The 14,555-nt window shown below is 36.0% G+C and overlaps 1 protein-coding gene across 1 annotated transcript; it reads right to left on the bottom strand.

Moving 5' to 3' along the window:
* Positions 1-257: 257 nt before the first annotated feature.
* Positions 258-10,925, bottom strand: LOC307117849 (cadherin-like protein 26). Its single transcript, XM_079803023.1, has 11 exons — positions 10,822-10,925; positions 8,458-8,580; positions 8,151-8,297; positions 7,317-7,440; positions 7,050-7,222; positions 5,341-5,472; positions 5,036-5,218; positions 3,308-3,686; positions 2,293-2,514; positions 1,054-1,177; positions 258-850 (listed from the first exon to the last, which is right to left on the bottom strand). The coding sequence occupies exons 1-10, from the start codon at positions 10,852-10,854 to the stop codon at positions 1,077-1,079; spliced, it is 1,617 nt and encodes a 538-aa protein (XP_079659149.1). The 5' UTR covers positions 10,855-10,925; the 3' UTR covers positions 258-850; positions 1,054-1,076.
* Positions 10,926-14,555: the final 3,630 nt, after the last annotated feature.

The raw sequence follows: 14,555 nt of genomic DNA, 5'->3' as shown, positions 1-14,555 counted from the left end.
AGTGTATACTTTTATAACCCGCTAGAAATGTTATGTTCCCGGAACATTCTCAAAACGAAGGACAAAATAGGCCACTTGCTTGCTCATACTTGGAAAACGTCTTGGTTATGTATGTAACCCTCATTCCCTGAAGGAGGGAATTGGGATCCCAACACGACGTAACGTCAAATGTGACCGAATTAATATGTGCACCACACCGCAGATGTTGATTCTCCACTGATGGAAAAATTGTTGGTAATAAATAATAGATCGTTTTTAATGGTGAGTAACACATTTTATTTTAGCACAATAAATAAAGACACTATAATAACATAAAAAAACAATAACACAAAACATGAACAATCTCTCACTTATATACAATTTCTTCATATGAACACTATAAACATATCAGTGTAAGAAAGAATACCTTGATACAGTATCACCTACCCCATCTGAGAAAGTGGTAAGGGCTCTTTATGAATTTCTCAAGATTTTATCTGCATAAACTGGTATAATCAAATGACACAACATACATGTTCTTTCACTTAATGCATTTTCATTCACAGTATTCAATCTGCAGAATTAATCTGGAAATTTGTTTTAATCTATTCCTAAAGCCATTCACATTTAGAACAATCAAAAGCAGCCCTGCTTTTTTATTCACAGTGCAAAAGCAAGCAGTCCGACTGCATTGATCACTGTATATATATATATATATATATCCTTCATATTGTCACAGCACATTGAGTGGCATACTGAAGTCCGGTATCTTTTTAATTCCAGCACTGGCTCACGGAGTTGACGTGAAGTAAAGATGCCTGGGTAACGGAGGACAGTCATAGTGTGACCATCAGCCATGGGTTTCAAGACACTGCATAATTTGGACCAGAAATTGAGATTAGTCCAGGTTTAGATATAATTCTCTAATATACTCTTTCAGAAAATGAAAGTCAAACATCATATCATCATATCAAATTAAAAAGACATTCAAATAACAAATACTGTCAAAACAGATGGGAATGGTGTTAACTGACTCTAATAATGAAAACCACAAGATAACGTTCCTGTGCTTACCATGCAATCAGTTTTACGTCTGTCTATGGTGAGCAAACAGGACCAAGAGATTGATCATCCTCCTCCAGTTTTCGGAATAATTTTTTTTCCCCGCATTTGATCTGGAATGTCATCAACACGATCCCTTTTTGTTTTAAATCACAAAACACACATACAACAGGACTGTTAGAGTTACAACTTACATTCAAATGTTTGGGGTCGGTAAGATTTTTAAAAATGTTTAATGTCTCTTGTGCTTATTTTTGATCAAATAAATTCCATGACAATTGTGAAATATTATTACAATTTAAAATAACTGTTTAGTATTTTAATCTATTGTAAAATGTAATTTATTCCTGTGATCGAAGCTGAATTTTCAGCATCATTACTCCAGTCTTCAGTGTCACATTATCCTTCAGAAATCATTATAATATGATGATTTGATGTTGAAAACAGTTGTACTGATTTATATTTTTGTGGATTCTTTGATGAATAGAAACTTGAAAAGAACAGAATTTGTTTGAAAAAATAATCTTTTGTAACATTTTGGGTTTTGGGCGTAACGTGCAATAAACCAATCAGAGTCTCATCTTCCATTCCCTTTAAAAGCCAGCTGCGCTCACACCATGGCGGATTCACTATTTACATGGCGGGATTTATGAGCGGAAAGACTGAACGCTTCTCCAGAGAGGAATCCTTTTATTTTTAATATTCATAAATTTTGTGTGCTGCTGCGCGTCCCTGTGTGTGTAATAGTCAGAGTGTATGTGTTTTGAGCACCCGTCTATAGGCGCATATTACAAACACACCCTTTAAATAACACAATAAATACTGCACTATTGACTTTAGACCCGGTTTTTGTTGGTCAATGGCGCAGTCGTTTTCAGTTCCTCAAAATATCAACGCACCAACAATGCACCTGAGCACACCTGGTTTTCAGTCCAGCACGCCCATGGGCGAACAGATGGAGCGAGTGCATTTGCTATTTAAACAATGTGGCGCTGGACGTGAAAATGAAAACTGCGTCGGGCTGAAACTGGCAACAAAAAAAAAACGCCGCATTGCGCTGGGTATGATAGAGTCAATTTATATCATCACCATTTAAAGGTGAAGTTTGTACTGTTTGAGACACTAAATACTTCCTCCACTATAATGCATAATTTACATTTTTGGATGAACTAAACGTCCTTTAAACAAGCATCTAGCATCAAGCAACTCCTCAAAGCCAGGATTGAGCTTGAGCTGAAAGCACTCTCTTACCCAGCAGCACCAGGATGCTGAAGATCACGGCAGCGATGGCAGTGAAGCTCAGCTTTATTGTTGGTGCTCTCTGCACATGGCAGTTTGCAGAAACATCACAGTCACACACATGAACCGAGAGGGTCTGGAGTGAAAACCGGCCCCGGCTGTCAGAGATCTTAAGGGTGAGTTCATGATCGCCCTCACGTACAGTGCTCTCTTTGATCAGTCTCACAGTTGCATCTGGGAGGAAAACAGAAAATGTTTTACAGAGGAAAACGAATGCAAAAAGTACCATGTTTCTTGGACATGCAGCATGGTACGGAAAATAAATACAATGTTACATAATTCAGTGTCATGCTATATATGTATATCACTGTGCCACATTTTCTTGTAAGAGAAAACGGGTACATTTGGTTGCTATCAAGTGCATTAGTATTTTTTTCCATTCATTTCTCCTATAGGCGTTTAAAAAAAGGCTTTGTATTAACCAAGCCAACCAGCAGCGAGTAGAATCACAACACTACAAACTTTGATTTGAAGCAAAAAAAGTATTTGAAAATCAGATAACAATACAAAGGTACAATACTGTATACTTCACGACTTTTTGGAGGGAGAGAACTACAATCCCATGAAGCTTTGCGAATTACATAATCGAAAGACAATGGAGATTGTAGAAATATAAAACTCCTCATTTAAACATGTTGATTATACATACACATGTATAATCATATATATATATATAAAGAGTTATTTTGGCAAAGTTTGCTTGTCGTGACTCGTGGTGATTTTCTGTGCAGCATCATGGGTAATGTAGTTTTTCACCATGAATTCCGTAAAACATTAAAATAATGCAGGCTAACAGCATCAACAGAAGCAAACACCATCGGTTAATAACCTCGTAGCTCACAGTGGGGCTGTCTTTAAATGTTTATAAGTTATTGTTAAAAATAAATGTCCCTAAGGAGAAAATGAATGCCATTTTACTTCCAGAACCCGACTGTTGCACATTACAGTTTAAAATAAGATGAGTTACCATAGTTGGAATGAAGCTTCCATTTCCCTTCAACATCTCCCATCAGCTCAAAGAGGAATGATGGGTTGTACAGGTCTGGGTCGAAAGCTGTAATGTCCGTATTCTTCTCAGACAGACACATGCCCAGTTTTCTGGCCTCCAGCATCGGCCCACTCTCCATTCTTTGCACCATAGGTTTCATGATGTCCTCAAATGCTGAGGGCTCCAGGATAACATTGATTAGAAGGGGCACAGATGTGGTGCTGGACCTTCCTCTTGAGTCTTCTACATCCCACAGTCCATGCTGGGGACGTCCTGTGACTCTACAGTAGAAGAAGGGCTCCTCATTTTCCACAATGACAAACAGGCTCAAGTTGGACCTTTCTTCATTATTCAAAGGCTGGGGCGGGAAAAAAAAAATCACATTATAAATCACATAATTGAAATAAAATACATTAAGCATTCAGAAACATGTTTTTGCTGTCTCTCAAGTGTTCAGCAGCAGCATCTCTACTAATAGCGAATCTGTAAGTTTATCTGCTTCAAGAACAGCGCCGTTATTACCTCGCTAGCTTTTAAGTCGTTAAACTATTTTACTGATAAACTCGTCAGAGTCGCGTTGACAACACGTTTATATGTGAGTGTGTGCCAGTAGTGTGCGTTAGAGTGGGAGACAGAGAGTAAGTGCTTTCCATACATACTAAAAACTTAATTTTGTGGCAAAAAACATGGAAATAACTTGTCAATTTTAAACTATTGTTTACTATATTTATTTGCTTGGTCAGTGTCATTGTGGGTTTTGGTTCTTTTGCTGTTGTTGGCTGTAAAGACATTTAAAAAAACGAATCTGGCGAAGTGATATGGCGAACTGTGATGCGGTCAAGACCTGCCTGGGACTACTTTAGCCATGCGTTTCCCTGAAAATAATTGCACGCCTTAGAATGTTCATCAACCAATTAGAATCAAGCATTCAACATGAGGATAAGTACATACTTGAAATTGTAACGATTATGTTGCAATTTTATAAATTTAAATATCTTAATTTTAAATCTAATATCAAATAACACTACAGTTAAAAGTATAATCAAGTACTTTGCGTGTGCTTTAGTATGTTAGTCAACACATCAAAAGTGCACTTCATAATTTTTAATTTCATTTTATTTATATTTGCCTTTTATTTCATTAATATACTATCCAGAGTTTTTTTTAAATTTTTTTAAAAAAAATTTTATATATACACGTGACATTCAATTCAATTAAGCACACTTCTTTTTCACACAGGGTGGGATATGATAAAAAAAAAATGTTTGTGAAAAAATACATCATTCCTTAGTTTATGTCAGAAAGATTATATTATTTATCATTGCTATCATTTATAAAGGGGAAAATGTCATGGCATAACAGGGTTGAAATGAAAGTGCAGAGATGAAGACTTTCATCAAAAACTTTTTATTTTAATAAAAGCAAAATATAAATAGAGTTTTTTTTTTTTTTTAAATGTTATTTAACCCATTAAAATGTAATGGTCATAGATGCAGACTTGAAAACGGGCTGTTGGTAAGTGATAGGGACACATATTGAAGAAAATGTTGCACTACAAATAGGTAAAAAATCATTTTAGTTCAGGTGCATAGAGAGAAGTCACACTGAATTGGATCCAGACTAAAGGTCTAGGTATGTAAACGGCATTGTGCAAAAAAGTAGTAGGGACACAAATGTTTCCTCACAATGACCCGAATCCAGTCTTACCCGAGAGACGGTTATGACTCCATCATTGGTGTCGGGATCAGTCTGAATCTTGAAGTGCTGTGCTTTATCCCCCTGGAGAGAGTATTTCGCTCTCCACGCTGCAGATCCTCTGCTGTCTTTATCTGTCACCTGCAGTCGATAAACAGGTTCTCCGCTCCTTTGTGCTTTCACCCCTGAAGAAGCCTGCGGGACAATAGTCATCAAACATATTTTACCTTAGGTCAAATCAAAGGCTATTTGTTCTCAAAAACAAGTCAAACAGCGTAACGTGACTGCAATAGTATCGGAAAGCTCAGAAGACTCACAATTGTCCCGGTGAATTCTGGTAGATGGTTGTTTTTGTCGATGATATTCAGTATCACCGTGCTTGTACTGGAGAGTTGCACCTTCTCCCCGTGATCCTTTGCTTCAACCAGAAGAGTGTATTTTTGGGTCTCCTACAATGAAAAAAGCATAGTAAAGTTGAATACTATCTCTCTCTCACACATACCAAAGGTTTGGACACACCTGATTGAATTTATGCATCACATGATCTTTGACCTTTTGATCTAAAAGGCTAGCATTCATGGGAACTCTGTTATAAGCATCCCAGAGCAGGAATCTAGAAGGGTGCTGACTTTGAAGAAGCTACAATATGAGAAGAAATGACAAAAAAAGTATCCATGATGAAGGAAACGTAATAAACATGCCTAGAAATGTTCCTAGAAATGTGGCCTTTCTGTTCATGTTGATTTCATTTGGTTGTAAAAACCCATTTTAAGGAAAAGTGTAAATTCAACACTTTAAATTCAAAGTCATTTCAACTTGTTTCAACCTGACTTAATAAAAATTTTTAAAGTTGAAGTTGCTTTATCCCTCCCTCGCCCTTTGTAACAAATCCTTCCCTCGCGGGTCAAAAAAACCATTTTGATTTTGATAATATTTTTAAAACATTTTAATCACATTTTTATTTACCTTTAAATGACTATTATATCAATAAATAATAAATAAATAATAATTTAAGCAAATCGTTCACATTCTTTCAACTCACAATTTCATGCATAACCCTTTTAATTCAGCTCAAAATATCTTACATCGGGTGTCTTTGCCGACCTCTTGGGGAAAAAAGATAATATAAGATGATATTTCATGACTCCTGCCACTAGATGGCCTTATAGCTCTATATGGAGCGGATGAGCTGTTCCGCAGGGTCCTAGAGTCAGTTCCTCAGTAAGCATTCTGATACACATGTAGACATTATACAATAATTTTTTGGTAAAGTTTTAGCATTTTTGAGCCTTTTTAGTTATAGTTTTCTATGTGTACTGAAGCATACCTATCATTCCATTCATTCCTATGGGGGTCAAATTGACCCGTGAGGGAAGGATTTATTACTTTTTTTTACTTTTTAGTTGGCCAAATTGAATTTCTGTGAATTAAATTGCATCAACTAGAAAGCAGTCACTAGAAAATTTTCTTTTGGAGACCTGATTTTTTTTTTTTTACAGTGTGTCCACATCTTAATAATAATAAAAAAGTACCTTTATTTTATTTTTTTATTTTTTTACAATTGAATAAAGTCATTAAATAAAGTATGTACAGCCTGACTTATGGACCTTGGCACACACCCAAGGGTCCGCTCCATAATATAATTTCCTTTCTTTATGTTTGTTTGTTTGTTTTCTGCTGGTCAGTGAAATAGTTTTGCAGTGAAACAGTATTTTTCTTCAAGAAATAATATTAAAAGACTATGACAAACTACCTAATTAGGTTTTTTCTTCATTATTACAGTTTTATCACTCTTACATTTTTTACTTTGACAAAAAATATATAATTTGTGATTGATTTTTTTTCATAAATAAAAAAAATTAGCATCATGTAATTTCCCCCTTTACATTACTGATAATTTAACACTATTAATGTTCTGATTTCTCGAAAAAGAATTTAATTCACTGTTAAACTACAACGTTAAATGATAAATTATATGTGGAAATTAGCAAATGACTTAGAGATGATGAGAAACTGTGTACATTACCTCATAATCCAGGCATCCCTTGAAAGATATCCTCCCATGTCCTTCAGTTTGATCAATGAAGAATTCCGTATTGGAGGTTTGGGGAAAGACTGATACGATTTTCAGAGTAAACAATGAGTTTGCTGTGCCAATCTGGTCCTTGTCGGTTGCCAGAACTGTGACCAAATGCCCACCTTTGGGTAAGACAATACAGAGATGAACATGAGAAACGTTGCTCTTTCACCTACAGGAAACCAGTTGGTTTAAACACGTTTTGTATATCAGTACCTTGTGGTGTTGATTCATCGATTGTGATTTCATACACTTCCTGATTGAAAACAGGTGCGTTGTCATTAACATCCTGAATCACAATATCTACGGCAATGTTTGTGTTTCCTTTAGTTAGTGTGAGCTGCAAGTCAACAAATAACAGTAAGTATTAACAAAGACTATAGATATAGAAAGACGGTTCACAACTATCACTCATTAAAGGAAGAAACTGCAACCTGCAATATGGCGGAATAGTCCCGCCTTCTAAAGTAAAAGAGCCAATCGCTGATTGGTAAAGTCAGTGCGTCACTGCAGCTTCGGTTAGAAGCTTCGGTTCCCATAGAAACCGAGACTCGCGCTTAGGACTGCATATGCGCATTGGCTGACAAATACACTTTTTTAATGCTATTTGAGCATAATTTCCTTATTTTAGTATTTAATCTCCCTTTTGAGTGTCATGGCAAAGCATGCTGGGAAATAGAAATCAGTCCAGTTTCGGTTAAATTTAAGTTGGTCTAAATGAAAAGAAACAAGTTCATAAAACTCAAAACAATGAAACAATTCAGATTACTTCAAACGTGTCAGTTTTGTGAACTCAAAAGAAAAAGAAAGTACTAAATACTCATAAAAATTAATTTGATTGAACTCATTTGTTTAATTTGAGTTGGCCAATTCATTATTTTGAGCGTTAGGGTTTAGGTCAAATCAAGTCACCTTTATTTATATAGCGCTTTTTACAATGCAGATTGTTTCAAAGCAGCTTTACAATTGTAAAAGGGAAACAATACAGTGCATGTAGAACAATTTATCGTTATCATCCTTGTGAGCGGTGCAAACGGGCCTTAGACTTACTTTTAGCTTCTTGTACTCCTCATAGTCAACTTTTCCATGAGCATAAACCGATCCGTCGGTTTTGACAGAGATAATTCCCTTGGGGTCTTTGTCAATGCCCTGTCCACGGATTAAATATTCCTCTACAACTTTCTTCTCAATTTTTATCTGTAAGAGAAAAAAAGGGTGAAAACATTCATAGGACAAACTCAGAATTCTGTGCTCATGCGAAGATTTAAACTGTCAATTTTCTGTTAGCCTTTAGTTTTATCAGTTGATAAGCTATAAAATTAGCCGAGTAGTACAGAAAGGCTCCAATATAACTTACATCTCCCAGCTTAAATGGGAAAGGACCGCTGTGCTCCTCTTCCATGGAGAGTGAATCCACAACCCAGGCTCGCTTTTTGCGCATGATTTGTTTTGATGGGGTTGCACACTGAATACAGACACTCTGGAAAAGAAAATAATCACACAGAATAATATTATCAAGTCATTAGATGTTAGCTATCATGCATCATTCCATTGCTCTTAATATCTTTTCAACATTCATTTAATATCTGCAGCTATCAATAGTTTCAACCTTACAGCGGTCCAAAAAAGTACCGGCACACTTAAGCATGTCTGAAATTGGGTTATTATATTTAGTAACTAAAACCAAAGCTATAGGCCCTGTTATATACAATCATTTTTATAAAATAAAAGGATCATACAAAATGCATTTTATTTTTTTATTTAGTGCTGTCCTGAATAAGATATGTTGGTAACACTTTACAATAAGGTTCCATTAGCTAATGTATTAACTAACATTAAGTAACCACGAGCAGTACATTTGTTACTGTATTTGTACATTTTTTGTTAACGTTAGTTCATAAAAATTCAGCTGTTCATGGTTTGTTCATGTTAGGTCACAGTGTATTAACTAATGTTAACAAGATTTTAATAATGCATTAGTAAATGTTAAAATTAACATTAACAAATATAAATAAACGCTTTATAAGAACTGTCCATGTTAACTAGTTAACTAATGTTAACTAATGAACCTTCTGGTAAAGTGTTTCCAATATTTTACATAAAAGATGTTTACATGTTTATGAAAAAAAAAAAAAAAACGTTTATGAACCCTTGATTCTTAATTCTGTGTGTCGTTCCCTGGATGATCACGGCTGTTTTTAAGTATTGTGATGGTTGTTCTTGAGTCTCTTGTTGGTCCTGATCAGTGAAACTGCACAATGTTCTTCAGAAAAAATCAAATTCCTCAGAAAAATGTCACGCATATTTTGCATATTTGAACCCTTTCCAACAATGACTGTGTGATTTTTAGATCCATCTGATGACGATTGAGGGACCAGATTGATGCTCCAGAAGGAAACACGATGCATTGAGTGTTTCCTTCTGGAGCTTCAGTGAATGTTTGAACCTTTTTAAATAGTTGTGTTTAAGTCCCTCAATTGTCCTCATTGTGAAAAGATGGATCTCAAAAGCATAGTCACTGCTGGAGAGGGTTCAAATATGCAAAAGATGCAGAAAAGATTTCTGAAGAATGGAATTTTTTTGAAGAATGTTGTTCACTTTCACTGATCAGGACAAACAAGAGACTCAAGAACAACCATCACAAAACAAACACACACACAGCTGTGGATCATCCAGGGAACGACACACAGGATTGAGAATCAAACTTTTGAATGGATCATTATTATAAATTCAGCTATTTTTTTTGTCTTGTGGACTATGTGTAAATACCTCTTATGTAAAATATCTTATTCAGGACAGCACTGAATAAAAAAATAACATGCATTTTGTATGATCTCTCTTATTTTGGTCAAATTATTCACATTTTCACAGATCCTGCAGGCGGTTCACAAAATGTTTTCTTACCACTGTATATACAGGGCCTATATAGTTTTGGTTTCAGTTACTAAATATAATAACCCAAAACACTTAAGTGTGTTTTCTTGCCACTGTTTATGTATTCTGAAGTAAAATAAAATATACAAAAACTTAACTTATATTATTTCAGGTAGTTGCCAAGGCAATATTTCTACTAAAATAACTGAAACTGAAATGAAAAATGAATACAAAATATATGTAGACATGAACTAAACCAGGGGTAGGCAGGTTCGGTCCTAGAGAGCTGCTGTCCTGCAGAGTTTGACTCCAACCCTGAAAAACCCTCACCTGCCTGTAGCTTTAGTAATCCTGAAGACACTGATGAGCTTGTTCAGGTGTGTTTGATCAGGGCTGGAGCTAAACTCTGCAGGACAGTGGCTCTCTAGGACTGAACTTGCTTACCCCTGAGCTAAACGAATAAAAATGTCAAAATGACTAAAACTTTAACTGAAATGAAAACCACTGTGCTCAAGAGGAGAGCGAATACACAACCCAGGCTCACTTTTTGCGCATGTTTTGTTTTGATTGAAAATAATAATGCACTGTAATAGTATTTCATTGATACTAAAATAACACTGGTCTGAATTGTATTGCATTAAATGACAAAACATGTAAATATCCAATAATTCAAGTGGAATAAAGCACACAAATACCTGTACTTGAACAATATGAAACTAGTCAGAGTTAAGTCTTTAAAATGCATTTAATATTAAGCATTTGTTTCTATAAAATGTGTAAAAGATTGAATCAGATTGAAAACTGTTATTGAACTGATAAGATATTTAAAAATCACTTTGTTACTTACTGCAACAAGGAAAACGATCACAACAGTCTTCATTTTATGCAGCAGGGATGACCGATCGCTCAGATTCTGGATGTTGGATTTCTCTTGCTTTAGTTGTCCTGTAAGTGCGTGCATGTGAGACAAGTTGGTGCCTCTTTAAATAGAGCTGGAGGAGGGCATTTCGACAGAATTTCTCTGGAAATCCATTTGAACTATAGCACCCTATTGTTGCATGGCATTTCTAAGGAACAATCTAAAGTTCAGACATTCCTGAACACAGAAAGCAAGAAATATTAGTTGCTTCTAAAACATGTTCCTGTTTCAGTTCAATGGAAAATATAAAATGTTTGTGTGCAAGTGCCCTTAAGATAAGATAAGCCTATTATTCATTCTACATGAAATCTGCAGCTAATTGTCGTGTTCTAGAGAATGAGCTTCAGTTTCCCTAAAGCAAAAACATTTATAGGTTAGATTTTATGAACCTATTTATATTCTTCAAAGCAAATAAACCAATCCTGACTAAACACACAAAACAGTGTGAAAGTAGTAGGCTCAGTAGGCTGTACACCAATCAGGCATAACATTATGACCACTGACAGGTGAAGTGAATAACACTCTTCCTCATGGCACCTGTTAGTGATTGGGATATATTAGTATTAGGCAGCAAGTGAACATTTTGTCCTCAGAGTTGATGTGTTAGAAGCAGGAAAAATGGGCTTAGAGTGAGTTTGAAATTGTGATGGCTAGAAAACTGCAGCTCTTGTGGGGTGTTCCCGGTCTGCAGTGGTCAGTCTCTATCAAAAGTGCTCCAAGGAAGGACCAGTGGAGAACCGGCCGACAGGGTCATGGGCGGCCAAGACTCATTGATGCACGTGGGGAGCGAAGACTGGCCCGTGTGGTCCGATCAAACAGACGAGCTACTGGAGCTCAAATTGCTCAAGAAGTTAATGCTGGTTCTGATAGAAAGGTGTCAGAATACACAGAGCATCTCAGTTTGTTGAGTATGGGGCGGCATAGCCGCAGACCAGTCAGGGTGCCCATGCTGACCCCTGTCCACCGCCCAAAGAGACAACAGTGGCACGTGAGCATCAGAACTGGACCACGGAGCAATGGAAGAAGGTGGCCTGGTCTGATGAATCACGTTTTCTTTTACATCACATGGATGGCCGGGAGCGTGTGCACTATGGGCTTAAATCGATTTGCATTTAAAATAAGTTTATTTGGATGTGCGCAGACGTTCTCTTTCACATGTGCAACATTTCAGTTGCTTGCTCTCCGATACCCGCTCTGATTGCTCTCTAGCCGACGACGGCTCGCTTACTCAACACAACCCAACGTAACAATATGCGATAATTCCAGCCAACCAGAGATGAGAATGCAAAATTCTGATTGGCTGGCTTAACATCACAAGACTCCTACACGTATCTTCTTCTTTTTTTTTTACTAAATTCATATAAAATCATATTGTTACATAATGGCATGCCCCAGTTTTTCCCACACCTCAATTAAGTGGTAGTAAATTCTGACTGATCTTCAAGTTATGTAATTATTGGAATTTGAATGTGACCGAGCTATGGTTTCTTTCTAATGTTACATGTTTTCAGAAATCAAGATGGACAGACTTTTCCCCTTTTAATTAGTTAAGTGTAAGCACGGAACAAAATTTGCCTTTTTAAATTTTTAATTTAATTTTTAAAATAAAAACCAGAAATGCAATTTAATAACAGTAAAATAATAATAAATATACTTCATATCCTTGAAATTATTTAAACAAAAAGCATTCACCACAGAGATGTTATGAAATATAGACTGGATTACTACTTACATACTATTTAGGATGGTTAGTATGCACACTGGAATGCAGGCTTGTTCTCCCTCACTGCGAAAAAATCTAGTTATGTGGGTAACAATTATACGTCACAATCACTCCATCACAAACTACATTACCCAATATCCTTTTGCCCGGATTCATCATCACTCATTGTTTGCACCTGTGTCTCATCACCTCATTATCCCATTACCCCAGCCTATATAAACCATATTCACTCTAGTCGCGTTTCCATTACAGATTTGCACAAAAATTTTGCGATATTTTCTAAAACTCGATAAAACAAATATTGTGAAATGACAGCGTTTCCATTAACTGATGTTATGCGACTAAAACTATTTTTTTCCTCTCGTGATAAATCATTCCAAAAATCATGCTACGCATGTTGTTAGGTTTATGTATATCCCAGCCACCGCACGGCATTATTTTTAATGGAAAGAGACGTGCGTGTTATCCAAGCACTGATGGCAAGGAGAGCACTGTATACTTGAGCGGCACATATGAGGTGTTATGATAAATTGTGGCATTTTATATTCTATTGTTTTTTTTATGAGTTTAATAAAGAACTCTGTCTTGTCGTTCTGTCCAAACATACCATCATCATCTGTAAAGAATGATCGACTTTTACATACGCCAGGTTACTGTGACGCATTGCTGCCACATACAGAGTTGAGCGAAGTTTGAATTTGCATGGTGGTAACTCAAAGTTTTTTTTTATCACTTGGTTATTTTGGCTTGGAATTTCGTTTGTTGGAAATATAAACTGAATTTAGAAATGCTTTTGAAATGAAAAACTTTGTGTTTAATAAACAAAATATATTTTTTAAATGAACAGCGTTTGGAGTGGGGTGCAAAATAATCCGTTCCCTGAGTCACGGCCTTTCCTGTTATTGAGTGTACACAAATAAAAGTAGACAGTTTACTGTTAATAATTTTGTCTTGCACTTATCTGTCGTATGAAAATGACGGAGTATTGTGAGTTTCCGCTGGAATAAGGAAAAAATCCATCAAAAGGCGCCGACGACTTCGTCGGACAGAGGGTTAAAGAAAACGGAGCCTATTTAGTTTCATATAGTTAGGCTATGTCTAAATATTATAATCTTTTAATTTCATATGTTGATTATGAAAAGTGAGCACCATGAGTAAGGCACATAATCAGATGCGCATATGCTGGAGACATGGATTTTGAGCACTTCATTGAATTGTGTTTTCTAGAAAGTCTTTATTTAAAATTAATTTCGTTTTGTATAAATTGTATTTTAATTTTGATCAATGTTTAATCAACTGTATGGCTGTATATTTAATAAATAAGAAGCAAACCAAGATCGTCGGGAATGGATTGACGTGCGTAAATGGCCTGTTTCCTCGGCCTTAGAGTAAGGCTGAAACTACAGCGTCTTTCTTTTTTAATACATTTCTTGAATATATGTCTTATTACAGTAGGCCTATAGATAGTTATGATATTTGTGGTTGCACCGGGGTCCATCATTATATAGTTACACCACTTTCCTTATTAGGAGAAAATATATGTCGTTTTAACGACATAAGAACTCGTACATACTTGAGTGGAAAAAAATTATATGTAGGCCCTATGTGGCAGCAATTCGTGACCGTACCAGGTGACCTGTAAATGCGAAAAAACTGTTTCCAATGCAGTTTTGCGAAAATTTCCTTTTTCGAATTGCCTGAAAAAGCACCTCATGTGAGCGTAAAAACTTTTTTGCGATATATGGGAGTTTTTGCGAAATTGACACGTTTCCATTGGGCGTATTTTCAATTCGCAATTTCAATTTGCGAAATTTGAAGGGTAATGGAAACGCGCCTTCTGTCATTCACTGCAAAGTCTTGTTAGTTGTATCACTGCATTTCTGAGCGTTTCCCTGGTTTCATGTCTCTTGGTCTTGGATTACTTACCAGGTTCCGTGGA

This window comes from Gobio gobio (genome assembly GCF_949357685.1).
Source record: "Gobio gobio genome assembly, chromosome: 21".
NCBI classification, from domain to species: Eukaryota; Metazoa; Chordata; class Actinopteri; order Cypriniformes; family Gobionidae; genus Gobio; species Gobio gobio.
Note: the sequence above shows the minus strand (reverse complement) of the source record. Positions and strands in the feature narration are given on the sequence as shown.